This window comes from Bactrocera neohumeralis, unplaced genomic scaffold, assembly GCF_024586455.1.
Source record: "Bactrocera neohumeralis isolate Rockhampton unplaced genomic scaffold, APGP_CSIRO_Bneo_wtdbg2-racon-allhic-juicebox.fasta_v2 ctg100, whole genome shotgun sequence".
Classification (NCBI taxonomy): domain Eukaryota; kingdom Metazoa; phylum Arthropoda; class Insecta; order Diptera; family Tephritidae; genus Bactrocera; species Bactrocera neohumeralis.
This window is the reverse complement of record NW_026089625.1, coordinates 698,203-718,499: the sequence shown is the minus strand read 5'-3', so window position 1 is coordinate 718,499 and position 20,297 is coordinate 698,203. Positions and strand designations below refer to the sequence as shown.

Genomic DNA, 20,297 nt, shown 5'->3' with positions numbered 1-20,297 from the left:
TTTTTAGTAAGACTACTTTCGATTTCGAACATACATATATTCATTCTTCTTTGTTAATTGTACATTTAATTCTTTTTTATATAAGCTAACAACATTTAAGCTTAGACATTCTGACTGAAAAATATGTTATTTAAATTTAAATATATTATTCAGTACGGTCAAATCGTCAAAATATAAAAGTTTCATTAAATTTGCCCGCATTGGAATTATGGGGACATCAAGTTTTCAAGCTTATCTACATCAGTCGCCACGGAAGTGATCACGATATTGTTAGTCTCATGATTAGATTCACATTTTGTTCACTTAGGTCTCTGTCTATAAAATAAATTTATTGAACTGAACACAAAAAATAAATCCTGCTCACAATTAATCACATAAAAAAAATCGGAAACATCCTTAATTATCAATTGCAAGTTAAGCTGTCGTCATCAAAAAGGGGGTTTCTCGTCCGAGGCTGTTGTTTCCTCTTCATCGGGAGGTTTTTTTACGGGGCGGGTCCCAAAACCAGCGCACAACCCTGGGGAGGGATGGTTCGACTTCTCACTTTAGCTCGCCTTCAAACGGATGTTCTTTTGCTACTCAGAGGATACTTGGTCTAAAACCGGAAGTCGTGAGCTGCTTGAGCCATTTGTAAAATAATACTTTCTGCCCACTCTCAAATGAATGGCAGTCTGAGAACTTTCCTCATTTGCGTGAACTTCAACACATGGCTCACTCCTCTTGTAGAACCCCCTGAGGTGATCTAGTTACGGATGTCCAGAGTATACTAAAATTATGAAGGAAATACTTCTCCAACGTGCTGAATGTCAGTGAAAGCATAAAACCAGGAGATAGTGAAACCGATTCACCAATTGAAGACGTGCAGACGTTCAGACGCTTCATTGACAGACTATGAAATCGAATAGCAATTACCCGTCTGAAGAACTACAAAGCAGCGAGGGCCGATGTATTGGCGGTCGAGCATACTCACGCATTCATACTCAAGCATGAGTACTACTGAGCACCGCAAACTAATTTCCAATTTTTACAAAACAATGTTTTTTTTCTATTGTCGAATAATTTTATATATCACAACATTTTGGTTTAATTAGGAATATGAAAGCAGAGAGTGTTAAAGAACTTAAATTTGTTTTTTTCATTTGTGTCATATTATGTACTATATCTGACATTAAATTATACAATTTCTGTACAATTATCATTTTTTGTATAAGTTCAAAGCACATTCCTTGATTTAGCTCATTTTATCTAAATTTGACGGCATGAAAATGGAGTCCAATCGAAAATTACAGTACTTCAAAACAAAGCACTGCAAAAAGTACAGAACTGCCAACATCGCCAACATGTCGCAAAATTGTCGATTCAACGAATTTTGTTAACTTAGCGACGATTTATACATTTCGGCGGTAATATAGTATATACATATGTACGTATGTTTATGTACATAGTTGTCGTGGGTATGGGAGTTAGTGATCATCGACGATCATTTGCTCATTTTTCACAATTAAATTTTTTTTTGCTTCGCTCTGTTGTTGTTGTTGTTGTCTTAACGGAAATTCAATCCCCGTTGGGATGGTAAATGTCATTTGTGTTGTCGTCGATGTTATCTAACGGTAGGCCCAGGAAACGTGCTGTTTCGACGGGGTCGGACCAAAGGGAGGAGGGTGTTAGATGAGTAGGGTTCGTAGGGCATGCAAAGAGGTGGTCAGTGTCATGCGGAGACTCGTTGCATGCAGGACATACATTCAGTATGTCAGGGTCTATTCTGGATAAGTAGGAGTTTAACCTGCTACAGTATCCAGAACGAAGTTGCGCAAGGGTCACACGCGTTTCTCGCGGCAGCTGGAGCTCTTCGTCTGCTATGGGTGGTGGTTTGATTCCAAGAACGCCATTCACGGAAAGGGAGTTGGTGAAGGTGTTGATGGCTTCGCTGTGAATGGCGGTCAGTACCTGTCGAAAGTTAGTTGCGTCCGAAGTCCGGTTGGCGTACTGTACGACGTCGTCGACGTAGTCCAGGAATGACCTTTTGATGCTCCTAGGAGGCGGTTCCGCTCCAAGCAGATGGCTGCAGGGGTGGTTTCTGCGAAAACATCTTTTTTCAAAAGACTATTTATCCTTTACTTAATAAGCATATTTCTCTGATATTTGTTGTAATATTATAAGTTTTGAAATAACCCAGAACTTATAGACGCAAATCTAAACAGGATGCGCATGGTTAATTCATATTTTTTAAATTTTTTATTTTTTTTTTATTTCATTGCTATTGTAACTAATACGATGCAGCAACTGAGTCAATTCCGAGATCGCGTTCAAGATCGTGACTGCGAACATACCAAGGCGTAGTAGTATTGTTGTATGTGAAATCAATGTGTACTGATTTAGTCTCTCGTTTTTTCGAAAGCCAAACTGATGCACCGGTATCAGCTTCCTTCAATTATGTTGTTAATACGCACAGCAAGCAGTTTTTCCAAAAGTTTTGAAAGTATTGGCAGGAAAGATATGGGCCGATACGAAGTAATTTCATGCGTTGGATTACCGGGTTTATTGAACATATTTACCTCTGCAGTTTTCCAATAAATAGATACGTATTGACGATTTATAGTAGCATTCATTATAGCAGTAATTTTACATACAACGTTGTGAGGAAGCTGTATTCAGTACAGGTATTTCACTGGTAATAAGGTCAAACCCAGTCGATTTTTTCTATGGTCGTTCAGATAATAGCTGAGAGTTATATTTTTAAATGCCTTTATCTTATTGGTAAGTTTTTTACACAATTTGCTAAGACAACTTTTGTCAGATGGAGATCTTGTTTGTTGTCACTTTCGGCGTAATCGGCGTTTTTCTGCTACCATTTCTTTAATTTCTATAGTATGCTTATGACCTGCTGTGACGTTTCTTTTAATTGGTGTACTACTCCATGCTGCATATTGAATTGTATTTGTCAAATTCATGATTTCGTTATCTAGCTCGGAATTACAACTTATTTTTACGTGACTATCAACATTGGATAGCAATTGCTTAAAGTATTCCCAGTCAATATTTTTATTTGTTAGCGTAAGTGGAAGTTTCTTAATAACAACCCTTTCGTGTAGTGTTAAATATACTGGTGAATGGTCAGAGGTCATATCCAAACCGCTTTCTATGCACATATAATTTGAAGAGACATGTTTTGTAATGAAAAAATCAATAAGATCTTGTGTTTTAAGTGGATCTGTTGGCCAAAAAGTTGGTGTTCCACTAGACATGATACGAGTACTGCACCCAGTCATTTGAAGAGCTTTCATTAACTCTCTGCCTTTTGTGGTTATAAGCCTCGAGCCCCAGTGGGTATGTTTCCAATTATAATTCATATGAGAATATTAAGTGTATCAATTTTAAGCAATGCGTGGTGTATTTTTCGATGTTCCCTAATGTGAAAACTGCAAATAAGTACTTAAAAATCAAATCTATCAAATAATAAAATATATATGACGAAAATACAAGTTCTCAAATTTAACCTTTCCCTTTCTAGTACCATTAAAATTCAATTCAGCGACTTAAAAACAATTAAAATTACTTTAAAACATTAATTTAGATTTTAACAAAATTTTATTTTCACACTTTTTTGTTTACAATTTGAGTTATGAATGTTTAGGTAATTTTTATACTTAACATTACACTGAAAAGAAATTACATGTGTTAATGAAAAATAATAGTTTGATGGAAAAATTTCTGCTGATACCGAAAAGTAGGATAATAACTGCTTTACGCATGGCGAAGCAACAATTAGTAAGTTAGGGGATCGTTTCAGTGTGACTTTCCGACAAATCACTGATTTTCGCGATTCTTAAGGTTGAAATTGATCCGTTTCAGTGTGACTTTCCGACAAATCACTGATTTTCGCGATTCTTAAGGTTGAAATTAACTAATCGGTCCAGTTTTTTTACGTTCATTCATGACGAATACAAAATATTTTTTTTATGTTTATTTATTGGTTGTATAATAGCTACAATACAATTTTGATCTAAAAGAAAAATTTCAAAAAAATTATTTATCTGTGGGAAAGTCGCTATCCCGCTTTTGATCAAAACGTATCGATTTTGGCCCTGTTTTCGACAGTTTTTCATAGAAAAAAATAGGAAGATTTCAAACAAAAAAAATTAAAAAACTTCCATAGCACCATTCTGAGAAAAACGCGTTTAAAAATTGGAGTCGCAAGGTTCTCCACTAATCTGATAAAGCAACAAAAAAAATCGGTTTTTCGAAAATCGCACTGAAACTATCGCTTAAAAGATATCAAAAAAAAAAACATTGTAGACGAATAAATCAAAAAATTAACAATTAAATTTTGGATAAAAAAATACTGATTGCTAAAAAAATTTTTAGCAAATAAACGCTAAGGCTTATGCCTAAAGTCAAATCGAACTACATAAATTGTATGTTATCGAAATATTCGTATTACCTTAAATGTCAAATATTATCTATTGAATTTTTTTAAATTAAAAAAATACACAAAAGCGTAAACACGACTATTTATTCGTATTTGCTTTATTATATTAGTTACTCAGTAAACAGTAACCGCCAAGAAGAGTACTGAACCGATTTTAGTGCTCCACATTTATTTATTATAATTTATAAATCTATTAGAAAAGTTTTACTATTAGAAATATTTCTGAATACGTCCAGTAAATATAGTTTTGAACTTAAAATGCAAATCTCGTATTAACCCAAAACAGGCTCTCCACGCCCTTTCATTGCGAATGTAAATCACGAAAATATTGTAGGTACAAGCGGCAATGGCGCCGCCACAAGCCTCGGCGTAAATGGCGGTGTCAGCGTCGGCGGGAGTGTCGGTATTGTTGGCTTTGGTGGCATGATGTACAATAATATGCAGCATGCTGCTCATGCGACCCCACAACAAACACAAAACGAATTTTATGGTCGCGCTCAGGCCGGTAAGCGTTTACCAACTTGGAATATAAAATAATATACATATATAATTTGTACCATATAATATGTGCATTCCCTACATTTGTATCTAATACAAAAATATATACTTAATGTATATAGATGTTAAACTTATATTCGATCTTTATGTTTATTATCAGGCCGATAATGTAAAAAGGAAGACCATAAAAATTTTTTCACAAAGAATACTGATCTACTATGTGTAAATTTTTTCGATCTAAAAAATTAGAATTTCTTCCAAACCATGTTTTATTATTTAAATCAAATTGGTGTTCTGAAGTTAATAAAATAAAATAAAAAAAAATATTTGTATTGAAATCCTTCTGTATTAATCATATTAATGTGTATATGTGAGTAAAAATAGCCGAAATTGTTAGTATAATGAAATTATTTGCAGATATTTAATTTTTCACATAATAACCCGAAAAGCGAAACATGCAAATGTGCTCTGAATAATATATTTATTTCAAAAAATATGGTGTATTTGTCAAACTGTTATTTTGATATTAAAATTTTTGGTTAGTACTTACCGTTGTTGAGCTCACACTTTTATTGTATATACTCATGATGTACATAAATGCTTTGTATGTTAGATATAATTACTAAAATAAATTACACAAACTTCCTTACTTCCTACATCGTTCTATCTGATTATTTATACATTCTGCCCGTTAGCGAATGGCTTACGTAAATGTATTAAAAAATACGTTATGCATTTCATTAATTTTATGCACAGATCAAAACCGTTATTTCATTACAACTTTCTATAAAATTGTAAAATTTTAAAATAAAACTATATATTGCTTATTTGATTTATTTATTTGCTTTATTTTATTAAAATATTAATATATTTGATGTACATATGAAATTAAAAGTAATTAGGCCAAGTTGATTAAAATGGGAAATCGTTAATCGATAACTTTTGGGGCACATTATTTTTGTGAATTATTGAGAGACAAACCAGCTGGTATTCCATTCCATTTCTAAAAAGATTTAAATTTTATATTACTTTTTTATATGTAATAATTTTAACATAGTCATAGTTTAAATAAAGTTGCAGAAACCGAATCCGAACTGGATTTTCGTATTGTAAATAACATAATTTTATTTTGAGCGCCAATCGGTGGTAAATGAACATTAGATTAAACGTCCTTTTTACACATTTGTGTTGTTGACTATGTTATATGTATGCATCGTTATGTATTAAATGGGATTATTTTTTTATTCATACATACAAATCATAACGTATCATGTAAACATATCAGAATAACAATGTATGTAAATAATTAGAGTGAAAAATAATGTTTATAATTTTTTAATTTATTTTGTTAAATGTTTATTTTTTACTTTGTTTGTTTTTTTCAGCAGGTAATGCAGCAAACTCTTCTGATTTCGTAAAACAGGAATTGCGGGCTGTAGTAAGCGGACGTGCTCAACAACAGGCTGCTGCCGCTGGAGGAGCTGGTGCTTCTTCTGGTGGAAACGGAGTGCCAGGTGGCGGCGGAGGAAATGGCGGTCCTGGCGGTCTGCGAATAACTTCCACCCCGCAAAGTCCCTTGAGCAGTGCTCAACAGGGACCAATGAGTGGTGGTAATTCTGGAGGTTTAAATAGTACAAATTCGCTTAGCATGCAACAACATCAATCTGGGTCAATAGGAACTGGTGTTAGCCAAAATGCACTACTTAATACACCAGATCCTTCCATGAACTTTAGCTTCGATGCACGTAAGTATTACGCTTAATTATTTAGAGAATTAGTAACAAACTATATTATTAATATAGAATGGATATATTTATAGAAGTGTACGCATATTATTTTGAAATAAAAATTTATTGAATGAAATTATTAACTCATCTTTGGCAGACTATTTGATTCGCAATCTAAAACTTCATAATGAAAATAAATTTTTGTATTACAATTTTCGGCATATTTTAATTGCAGAAGATTTCTTTGGCAACAATGCTACAAGGTGACCATAAAAAGTCTGGAATTCAATATACACTACTAACGGCCGTCGACAACTCAACAATAAAAAGAACTGCATATTGACATGAACGAAAAAATATATGAAGTAATATATTTAATAATATGTATATAGCAACCATGAAATTTTAATTATTTTCTTGTGTTAACAAACATTTTTTTTTCAATTATAAACATTGGAAGCAAAAAGAGAAACATGTACCTAGGTGCAATAGAATCTTAGCATTTATTTACATAATACTGTTACAAATATATCAAAATAGCTAAAAAAATGAAGATGTGTTAAATATATGTATGTGCATAAAATTACGTAAATATAAAATAGAATTTTGCATGAATATAGGAACTTGAATACTTCGTTTCATGAAAAATACCAATACAAAACCTTATTAAGACCTCGAGACCAATAAAAAACTTGTTAAGAACCACAAATATGCATAATCTAATTCCAAGCTGATACGTTTTATTGGATATAACGTATCTACATATATGAAAATTACCGAAAAGAAAATCAATTGCGAAAAGAAATTAAAACCTGTTGTCATCAGTTCAATAATAACAAAAATTAACTGTAGATATTAAAAACATAGCGCGTATTGCAAACAAATTTACGGTGGAAAAGGAAAAATTGCTATTAGTGGAAGCCTGATTGAGGTGGACTGGCCAGATTAAATAAAATATTTCAATTCTTATTTGTTAAACCGTGTAATTCAAATGAAGAACATAAAACAAAGCTAAAATGTAAAAGAATTATAGTGGGTGAAACGACATTAATTACTTAGTAAAAAAGTGTTAAAATTTAAGGACGCATGTGTGTATATACTACATATATTATACAAATCTTTCAAAAATAATTACATTTTTGCAAGTGCAAGTTGAGGAAATTAATTAATTATTAAGCGTTATGTTTAAGTACATAATTCTTATAAAACACTAAGAAAAGTAATGTTTAAAGTTTTAAATATTTCGAACTGTAAAACAGTCAAGTTTAATCCAATAAGCATATTAAATTAAGGGGAAACGGTAAACGATTTTGTTATAAAAATATTTACACTGACTATTTTGCACCGCACCAACTAAAAATATTAATTTTTCGAAAAAAATCTAAATTTAAATTTCAATTGAATTTATAAAAAATAATACTACAAATCTGCTACAAACTTATAAACAAGCATAAAGTTTCAAACAAAAAATGCAGTGATATATCAAAATAATTCTATTATATCGCAAAAGTATACAAATTGTAGATGAAGTAATTGAAAATTGTACTTTGTACAATGCAAATGATAGGTAATAGTTACGTTGGCGTAGGAGACGGTTGGAGAAAAATAGCCAAAAATTATAAAGCAAGATAAGCATTTTATGAACAGCGTTCTTTTATAAAAAAAACGTGTACCCATAAATACGCTTCAAAAACTCATACATATACATATAATTACTAATTTTCTAATTCCAGTAAAATGTTTATATTGTTTAAATTTTGAAAATGTTATTTATTTTGATTCCAATATTTTTTTTTATTTATAAAATAGAAAATTTACACTTGAAAAAAAATTGACACTAGAGTAGGAAAAATTTACATAATGCACAGTTGTGGTTACTAACCGGTTATGATTTTAATATTTTTATTTATTTAGAATTAAAATATACCTAAAAGCCATTTTCATTTAATAAGATTAAAGCTTGTCCCTGGGTTATCTTGCAAAATGTGGTCCATTAGTTGAAATGCAGTCAGATACTAATGCACTAGATACTACGTATAAGAAGATGAAATCCAACTTTATTTTTGTTTCCATTTCATATAATATATCTGGGATTTTATTAACTATGAACTTTCAGTTATTTTCTATTGATTTGAAGTAAAAAAAAAATTGTTTGTTATTTGAAATGTTTTTTTCCTTTTTCTGTAATTAAAAAAAACGAAGGAGGATAATTTGATTGTGAGATATTAGTCCAATAAATACATATAGCATGTAATTTACCCAATATTGTTGTAAAATAAAAATAATAGACGTAAAAACCTAGTTAATTGTCTTAGCTTTAGAAAGCCTAATTAATTAAGTGTAATTAACGAGAAGAAAATGAAATTTTTATTATTAAGGTGTTCAGTGGCTAAAACACTATTGTTTGCTTTATTAATTTATTAAACAAGATAAAAAGGGCAATGAAACTTTCAAATATAATATCCATTAAATAATATAAAGAATTCTTACTTGATTTATGTTAGTTAATTTAAAAGTTACATAGTATATCTGAAATGCAATGTATTTATGTAGGTGCAGCAACTGTTAAGGGTAAATTATTGTTATTTTTTTAATTATATAAAAATATTGTTTTTTTATTAATTACAACTTAAGTTTTTCTACAGATGTAACTCTATATAAAGATATTCTTAAACACGTTATATACTATAAATAGACACCAAACGTATACTTTTCGTGTCGTTGTAGTTAATAGCAGTTATGTTACAACTTTTAATAATAAAAATTAATAGTAAATTTTTTCTACTACATAAGCCTTTTCCGTTTTTTGTCTTCTTAAGTTTGTAATGCAAATTAATAAAAATGTAAAGTTGATATAATAAAAATATTTCGTGTAATCATTTCTTTTTGATATTCTCTTTTCAGTTTGTTTACAGTTATTATTTGAATTCTCTATTAGGTGACTTGTAATCTTGGGAGTACGAATGAAACCACATACATATGTAGATTTGAAGTTATCAAGAGTGTTATAGCACTTCATTCTAATTCAAATAGTGAGGTGAGTTTTATATTTTAAAATTTCTTTCAATTATTGAGTCAATTGTGCGATAAGTAGTATGTACATATAATAGTACATGTATAATAATCCACACAGATTTTTACTTCGAAAAATTAGTTAGAGTTTGATAACGCCGGTCATTCAATAATAGTAAAAATTACTAATTAATAATTTCTTTACCACTTCCTAAAAAAGGCTTATATCCATTTTGAAATCATCATTTTGTGTATGAAGTTTTTTTCACTGCATTTTATGTAAATACATTCGAGACACTTTGCTTGTGTGTGCATATTATATTTAAACAAAAGAAAAATAAGTAAAATATAGAGATCAAATTGATTGAAAAACGAAGGGCGATAAAGGAGAACAAAAAACTCTCGGAAATATAGAAATACCTCTTATATAAGTTCAAATTATAAATTAAATAAATGAAATAATATAAAATTATGTAACATAAAATGAATATGATATAATATAATATAGGACAATTTATTATATTATCAGGAAAAACGACTTTTAGATATAAATATGGTCAATTTTGACTAAAGAGCATTCAACCCAATTATGAAGACCGACATGATTGCGGAGACTATTTTTCACTGTAGTGTGAAAGAATGGCCCATTTCTTTATATTTGGAAATATATGTACATATTTCGATACATATATCGACTACAAAAAAGTTAAAGGCAAAACATTACTATTATTTTTTCTAAAAGACCACACATACACAATAAGCCAATAAAATACTGTTTATGTAATGAACTAATATTATCATCGTTCATTGCCTCAATTATTCAAACTCAATGAAAGGACGACGAAATAATACAATATGTAGCTAAGCGGTTGATATTTCAGTGCAATTGCTAACGTTAATCGAATTCATGATCGATGTGATCAGTCGGTGTTCATAAGACGAGTGATTTACATTTTTCCCCACATAAAAAAATCAAACAAATAAAAAGATAAATAATAATTTATATATACACACTAAAATATGAATACATTCCCATAGTACAGTATATAAAAAAATATTATAATAAAAACATTTAATTAAAAATATTAAAGATGCACCGTATAGAACATTAAATTTAGAAAGTGAAGTAAGTTAAAGTGAATGGATATGTTAATAATTCTGGTTAGTAAATTATATGCTAATATGAAGAGTTAATATAGAGGAAGTTGTTTCATAAGAAGAAATTTACATGGAAAACAGCGCCTTAAGTGCAGTAAATATAAAAATAAGATTAAGAACGAACCATTTTTAGAGGCTATGATCACAATTAAGTGGTACAAATGTTTATTCGATTAGTGCATTTTTGTAAAACAAAAAAATATATATTTATGTCATAAGATAGTTATTAAAACTGAACACTTGAATGTTTGAGCATTGTTTTTTGTAATCGAACAACAAAACGAATTATCATTTGTGTGCATATGGTATTTGGGTATTATTTGCGGAAAAAGAAATATTCAAAAATATTGTAGTAATTAAATTCTGTAATTAGACTTATTTATTATTATACCAAAAGTTGCTAAATTTATATGTATCACTAATTACTACTCTTAAAAGGTTTTAAACCTTCGAAATAAATGTAAAGAAGGTAGATGGTAAAAATGTATACTAAACGTATAATTGTTATACAAGTTAAATGACAAACTATCATTTCTGCGTACAATAATCGATATTTTCGATTAAACATTATAATCTTATTTTATTAGCAGTTTTATAACTACAGATAATTTTAGTAATAATTTTAAAAGTATGATTGCTTATGGAAATATTAATAATTGACATTTTATGGCCCATTACATTTTCAATATTCATTAAAATATCACATAGAAATGTGTTTAGTGATAAACCTAAAAATGCGATATTTTCCTGTCGATTGTTAATATTTCATTCTGTCCCTGTTTTCCTCTTTTTACAATGTTTTCCATTTTTATGTGAAGAAAACAAAAAAATTTAAAAAGTGAAATTTTTGTGTGTGAATATGTATTTTAATTCCCTATATTCCTGTTTTCCCCTTTTTACATTGTTTTCCATTTTTATGTGAAGAAACCAAAAAATAATTAGAAGGGAAATTTTTGTGTGTGAAAATGTATTTTAAATACATAATTGTTTTTAATTTGTATTTAGTAGAAAAATTTAAAATCTCATTACAAACTGCTTAGATGAATATTTAAATATTTATTAATACATCCAAACAGAGAATTGATACAAATATTATAAGTAAATGACAAAGCGTAAACGAGCAAAATTATTTAAACGACAAGTGGCATTTACTGTTTTTTGAGACTAATTGTAAGTAGTAAATCTCTTTACACTTTTAACACAAAATGTAAATTTAGTGAGAATTAGAATATGAAAAACCCATAACAATAATTAAGGGAAATAGTAAAGAGCAGAACTTATAAATATTAGGTAATAATTTTCATAAAACTGTTATGAAAAATACAAACACAAAAATATATACATACATATGTATATATTAGTACTCAATTTTCAAACGTTTATATGTTTTCATAATTTCAATTTGAATAATTATTATTTAAATAACAGATCAAATGTTTGTATCAAAAATTTTCTCACAAAACAATAGGTTAATTTTATGTATTTATATACATAATTACAGTATGTATAAAATACTACTCTATAATTTTACAAACACTTGCAGCTTTTAACACATAGAGTACGCACGTTATCTACATACTTGTACATATGTATATGCGCATATATACTTGAATATTTTTAATAAAAGTCCTAATATATGAAAATAATAAAAAGTCTGGAGACTTAATCTTTCATATATACATAATTATACATATAACTGTTTTTTATTTTGTACAATATCAATACTTAACTTAAACAAATATTAAAAATGCTAATACATTTAAGTATTGTTAATTACCGAAAGTTCAACCAGGTTATGTACATACATATATAGGATTTTATACCTGAGACGGTTAGAAAAACGTATATAAACCTGCGAAATAACAAACTCATAAAAACTGACAACTTTTAATGTTCTGTTCTATTTGCATGGCCTACCTTTAAGTTATTTATTACTGAAATAAAAGAAAAACGAAAAGAAGTACCAAATATGTATTGTTCTACACATTGCTGCCTGTCGAAAAAAGATATACAAAAGTGTAATCGTATAGAACATTGCAATCAACAATGTAAGCACTTACATATATACTTTTTGAAAAAAAAAACTATATGGTAACTATATAATAATATTGAAAAATTAAAATATAATTTAAAGGCTAACAATGTAATGTGTACATAAAAGAACATAAAATAATTGCATCACAATCTCAAACTAATTTGGCTTAAATTAAAACAAAACTCAATTCGTACTACATTCGATATATATATATATATACATATATATATATATAATACAGTAAAGTATACATACAAAATATCTACACAAGTATTTACAAAGTTAATAGTCAATAGATCCCTCGAATTTCGCAATTCATTGCACCAGAAAATATATATATTAAATAGTTGCATACAAATTAAAAACATCATTCATTTAAGAAAAGGCAATAAAATAGAAGACGCGGCCAAATAACTATATTTTATATGTAGTAATTCTATTGTTTCTATTTAATAGTTTTTCTTATGATTTGAATAACCTCAATTTACTGCATTGAATAGAAATATTAAAATAACATTGATTCGAATGAAAGAATTTATCTCTTCAAAACATACCGAAACGAAGCCTTAACATTATAACAATGGCTTAAAATAAGATGAATGCTACTTATATAATTATATATATATATATACCAACAAGAAGAATGACATGAAATATTGATTGGCTGTGGTTGTTTTGGTGAAAACATGTAAGAAAGTACGAAATCAAGAATAAACACAATTTGGAAAAAAAGTCATGTAATCGTAAATAGGAGGAACATATTTAGGCATCATAACTCCAATAAAATGGGTTGATATGGGATTGATTATAAAATTTAACGATTCAGTAAGACTGAGTAATATGTATGAGCAAAAATGTGTACAAGTAAAATTACTAAAAACTGTAGCAAAAGCATAAATGTTTGCGCTATTGTTCGGAGTCGCATAAAAGTGTACATATGATTTTATATTGTACATAACAATTACATTGCAAGCTAGATTTTGTTTATTTTTCCTCAATAATAGAAATAAAATATAAAGTGACAAAAAAGTTATATGTTTGCCAACAGTACACCCCTTTTTAACAATTGCTGACACTTTTATATAAAGTATATGAAATCGATTTCATTACTTACATATTATCAATTTGATTGTTTTCAACTATCGCTTATACCTACATTAAGGATTCAAAATTATATTGTTTGTTACTGTCCGCATGCTATGTCATTATTGTTACTTCTTTCTTATATTTTTATGATATAGATATGTATAAATTTAAAATATTTCCATGTTAAAGAGTTGTTTACTAAATAAGAAAAGTACAACAATATATGCACCAACTCGAATGTCACTGAAAACTGAAAAAACGGCTTCACAAACTTAAATGTAAAAAATTAAAGTATTTATACGATGTGCATAGTAAATTGTATTGATAATTTTAATTAAATAGATAAATATATAGGTATAAGTATAGTGGATTGTAACACATGTGTTCATGTATGCGCTGCACCTGTCTATATTTTTTCTTATAAAACAAAGAAAACTAAATTGAACTATACATCATATATGTATAGTATAGCAAACTATTAATGACATAATCATATTTCGTATCATTTTGTGGATATTCATGTGTATAAAATATGTTGCGTCTTCAGCATTGTTAATGACAGTTAAGATAAAATCTGTTCTAAAGATTGTTTCAACCTTCTAACAGATATTCCATCAGCTTAATTGATTATAAAAATCCGGTTTAGTTTAATTAATACCTAAACCATGAAGTATTAAAATGTGTGGGTGTGGATATACATAGGTATATGTGTTTCAAAAAATATAATCAACTGTACATACATTTAAATATATCTTTCAAATATTTGTTTATTATTTATTACATATTTCAAGGTATTGTCTCTATGTACTTGTATGTATGCATATTTGTCTAGATATTATGCAAATCGTGGAATTACGCTATAAATGTATGTACATATACATAAAAACAACATTTATATGGTGCACGTGAAGCTTTTGTTAAGAAACTCCATATGTATGTATTTGTATTATTTTATATATTCAATTTACTGAATAGATTTGCTGTAGTTTCAAAATTACATCGACGCGAATAGTAATGGTGAATTTAACTCAACAATACAACATGATGATTTGATGCAACCGTTAGAGGGAGAATTTTAAATCCACTGAACATATGTATGTACCATATACATATGTGTAACAAATATGTATTTCAGTGTTTACATTTTCCTTATCATTTAGTTTATATGTATATTTTTTTCAAATAAGTAATTATGATCGCTGATATTTTTTTAATGTTGACTTTCGCCTTCGATATTTCTGCAATAAATAATTATTTAAAATGATTTTGATTTATTTCTTGAGAGTTTAGTATATGAAAAATGTTGATAAAACGTAAACTAAAAATTAGAGAAGCACAGGTACCAAAGAATTCAATGATCGAACAAAAACAGCAGATTATTAATTTTTTCTAAACGCCAGAAATTATTTGTAGAAAATGTAGACGTTAGTTCTTAACAACAGGAACTGTGCTAAAAATGATTATGTATTGTATTATTAAATATTTGCTTATAAATCTTATATAATAATCTTTATATACACAACCACGCATATACAGCAACAAAATCGTATGAAATAATTGAAAAAATGCAAATAGAGGAAATGAGTGAGTTAACAAAGAAATTGGAAATGATACAACATTTAATATTGAAAAAAGACTAATAAAAATATTATATTAAATTGAATAGGAATTGGTTTTATTCTTATTTACAAAACCCAGTCATTTTTGAAAATTACGTAAGTACAAAGGTTAACTAATTTTCACTGGAAAAAAACATATCTACATACCCTATATCTCTTAGAAAGAATTTAATTTGAAATACATTTAATTTGCGCTAGTACCGAATATTTAATATCTCTATTCAGAGTTTACAGAAGACTTAATAAAAGTGTAAAGTCTATAACATACTCGTATCTACCCTAAAAACAGAACAACAAGAAAAAAAGTTAACTTTATTTTGATCAGTTAGTTTGTATGGCAACTATATGCTATAGTGGTGCACGAGTGGACGAGTGCAAAATTTTAAATCGATACCTCATAAACTTAGGGTCTAGTTCGTGTATATACAAACCGATATACAGACACGGCTAAATCGGTGCAGCAGAGCATTTACATACATGTACATGTATATACATATATGTATATATTCAAAAAAAGCACACTAATTGTTAAATTAAAGTGTTTTTATTTAATGTGAAGTTCAATCGATACAATTAAGCTCTGAATGTAACATCATTCAAATGGCTCTTATGACTTGTTTTTCGTGAACGAGTCCGATGAACCCAATTCTCAAACCCTTTTTCTACTAAATCAGTGGTATGTCATGAATAGCCCGTTCAGTATTGACTTCTAGAGCTTGAAGAGAGTCTGGTTTATTGCTAAAGACCAATGACTTCAAATTGCCCCACCAAGAAGTAGTATAATGGCGTTAAATCACAATTTCTTGGAGGCGATTCAATAGCACAATTTTTTGAAATATGAAATCTGCAAAGTTTTCTCCCAATAATTCGGCTGTTGTACGTGCTGTGTGGCACTTAGCCCCGTTTTGCTGGAATCAGATGCTGTTAAGATTAACTTCTTGGAATTGCGGCCATAAAATGTTGGTTATCCTCGATCTATATCGGTCTTCATTTCGAAAGAAGTAAGGCCGATGATTCCACCAGACAAAAAACCACACCAAACTGACAATTTAGGTGAATGTAATGGTTGTTCATGAATAATTTGTGGATTTTCTTCGTACCAGAATCGATTTGTTTGCTTACCGCACCACTCAAGTGCTGAACACATAGAGCGCGACAGACTGCAAGCGACATCTGTCAAATATTAAAATACACACGTTCTAATGGACACAGTTATTTAGACAGCTGCACGGCTACACGACTGCAGGCCGACAGTTGTCGCTCTCGCTAACTTCAAAATATTTTTATATTTGCCAGCGACAGTGACAGTAGAGAGGAGTGACGCCACTAATATGTAAAATGTAAAATTATTCAAAGCTCTAACAAGCCTGTCGTTATTATGTTATTTTACAAATAAAAGCATAAAATAGCTCTGTTATATCATGTGTAATAACAATTTATAATTTAAAACAAATAAATTTACCTATTTACTTATTTTTTGCATAACAAATTTCACTTTGAATAAAATATTAAAATTTCATTGATGTTAAAGGTATTAGTATGGCCACAACGAAATTGTGTACATGCAAAGTGGACAGCTGTGTCGTCTTGTGTACATGCCGGCCATTGTTATGTCGCTGCCTTCTTACAAATGTTCATGTAGAAGAATTCACGGCACCATTTACAGTTCACTGTTGTGCTGCCATGTCGTGTCGCGCTCTATGTGTTCAGCACTTCAGATGAAAGTGAGCCTCATTAGAGAAATTGATTTAAAAAAAAAATTGTTATCAAGTTGTTCTAAGGAAAAATCAGCAAATTAACGAGGTTTACGATGATCCAATGACTTCAGTTCCTGAGTAGTTCCTGAGTGAGAATAATTGTATACAGATTTAAGTCTTAATCCTTCTCCAAAATCCGCCAGGTTGTGGTTTGAGATAGTCCCAATTCTTGAGAACGTCTTGGATTCGACAAATTGCGTTTTTGTCTTATTGACACTTGAACATTATGAAAATTCTTGCGAATATCTTTCCATGATGAAATTTTTAAAAAATACTTAATACAATGAAAAACAAGAAAAAACGTTAACTTCGGTTGCACCGAAGCTAAATACCCTTCACAGGTGCATTTCTCTTAGTAACTATGTGTTCAGTTTGTATGGAAGCTATATGCTGTAGTAATTCGTTCTGAACATTTTTTTTGTAGATTATATTGTTACCTTAAGCAATAATCTATGCCAAATTTCATGAAGATACCACGTCAAATGCGAAAGTTTTCCATACAAGCCCTTGATTCCGATCGTTGGGTTTGTATAGCAGCTATATGCTATAGTAATCCGATCTGAGCAATTTCTTCTGATATTACATTATTTCTACAAACAATAACTCATACAAAATTTCGTGAAGATATATCGTCAAATGAGGAAGTTTCCCATGCAAGCATTTGATTGATCATTCAGTTTGTATGGCAGCTATATGCTATAGTTAACCGATCTGAAAAATTTTTTCGGAGATTACATTGTTGTCTTAGAAAGTAATCTATACCAAATTTCGCAATTATATCTTGTCAAATGTAAAAGTTTTCCATACAAAAACTTGATTCCGATCATTCAGTTTGTATGGCAGCTATATGATATAGTTAACCGATCTGAACAATTTCTTCGGAGATTACATTGTTGTCTTAGAAAGTAATCTATACCAAATTTCGTGAAGATACATTGTCAAATGTGAAAGTTTTCTATACAAACCCTTGATTCCGATCGTTCAGTTTATATGGCAGCTATATGTTATAGTGGTCGGATATCGGCAGCTCCGACAAATGAGCAGCTTCTTGAAGAGAAAATGACGTTTGCAAAATTTCAAAACGATATCTTAAAAACCGAGGGACTAGTTCGTATATATACAGACAGACGGACAGACAGACAGACAGACGGACATGGCTAAATCGACTCAGCTCGACATACTGATCATTTATATATATACTTTATAGGGTCTCCGACCCTTCCTTCTGGGTGTTACAAACTTCGTGACAAACTTAATATACCCTGTTCAGGGTATAAAAATTAGAGATCATGAAATATTAAAAATGGCCGAGACGACACTTGAAAATGATATCATACCTTTTGAAAAACCCGTCATATATATATTATAAGATCTCAAACGTTTCCCTCTTGCCAATAAAAACTTCGTTGCATAATATCCAGGGTATAAATATGCCATTTTTACGAGTACACTCACATATGCTAGCCGTGTGAGTGCTTAGTGCAAACAAGGTGCTGAGAAGTTTGTTAGCTAGTATGCGTCGCTGATATTCACCAGGTTGAATTGTGTGCATTCGGTATCCGTTGATTGGGTTCGGAAATTACCGTTCCGTACATATTAAACAAAACACTTATCTACGGACGCAATTTCTCTAAATCTCTATTGTGTGAGGGAAGTGTAAGTGTGCAGGTGCATTGTGGTACCTAAAAATCCCATGATAAATATTGTATAATACCTTAAATGGAGAAAGAGTTTTAAGGCTATCACAAACTTTTTGAGAGGGCTAATATTAGTTTTGACTATGTCTTCTAGTTCGGCGAAGGTAAGACTACCATGATATTTCAGCCTCCGTCTTGCAAAGGCTGGAAAATAGAGATGAAAACCCCTGAATGTTTCCAAAGTGTAAACGTAGAAGTGTATGTAATTTATTATTTTAGCGTAGTTCGATTAGAATTAAACCAACGGAGTAGAACTGTGCATCTCCAAAGACTACAACACGTTCACCGTAGATCGTAGACCGTAGTTGAATATCAAGAATATATCAAACCAATAACATCTTGCCTTTGTAATTATATTTGAATGTGATGCAAGACCCTCCAAACATTGATAAATACCTGTATTTACGAAATTTAGCTTCTAGAAATGGTTCTGTTGGACAGATTAACTGCAAAAAAAAATTAATTTATGTAAAAAACTGTTCAACTTAAATAAGGCCTTTGAAATTAATTCAGACATGACAGTAAAAAATTCACATTTATAATGTCCACAATTCTCTTATTCCCATTTCCAAAGAATATTTGTGCTCAAAATTATTCCCAAAAAGAAATAATACTTACGTATGTACATATTTGTAGATTATAGATTTTTTTGCTGAAATTTCATAATTAAAATATTATTCCAAGTAGATTTTAATTAAAAATAATAATAATATTTATAAAATAATGAAGGCGAAAACTTGATTGTCAGTATGTATAATACTTAAAAGCATTGTACTTGAGGTTTAATTTTGAAAATGATTGATACAAATATTTGTCAATGGAAAAAATTAAGAATTGTTTAGAAATACATACATACATATACGTTTTGTTATTTATCAATTGTTTTACTTTCAAGATATAAACTCTCTTATCTTTCAAAATAGATCAAACTGAACACAGCGTACTAAACTTACTTAAACCGGTTCATTAGTTTAAGAGTTTATCCCGGCGAAAACGTGACGTTATATACATATACATGTGTACGTATGTATGTATGTATATTGATGCATGTACGTCGATACCTAAATTGGATATTTTTATTTCATAAACCTTTTTTGATTGGATACTTATGTACCTTTAGTCTTAATATCCGTGTAATGATATTTTGACAAAATTTATTACATATGTATGTTAGTAGGTTCGCCAAACTACTAATGTTGCAAAATATTTTATAAAACGCAAACTAATTGAAAATACATTGAACAGAAAAAAACTTAATTTAATTCAATTTACATTCATG

At 29.6% G+C, this 20,297-nt stretch overlaps 1 protein-coding gene across 10 annotated transcripts in view; it reads left to right on the top strand.

Moving 5' to 3' along the window:
• Positions 1–15,608, top strand: part of LOC126766369 (nuclear receptor coactivator 2) — a 75,541-nt gene extending 59,933 nt beyond the window's left edge. For 5 of the 10 annotated variants that reach the window (XM_050484164.1, XM_050484163.1, XM_050484162.1 and 2 more), the window contains 3 exons: positions 4,716–4,934; positions 6,313–6,672; positions 6,890–15,608. In XM_050484164.1, coding sequence (XP_050340121.1) covers positions 4,716–4,934; positions 6,313–6,672; positions 6,890–6,921 — 611 coding nt within the window. In that variant the 3' untranslated portion in view covers positions 6,922–15,608. The remainder of the gene's footprint in view (positions 1–4,715; positions 4,935–6,312; positions 6,673–6,889) is intronic. The other 5 variants (XM_050484168.1, XM_050484165.1, XM_050484167.1 and 2 more) reach the window with 3 other exon arrangements.
• Positions 15,609–20,297: the final 4,689 nt, after the last annotated feature.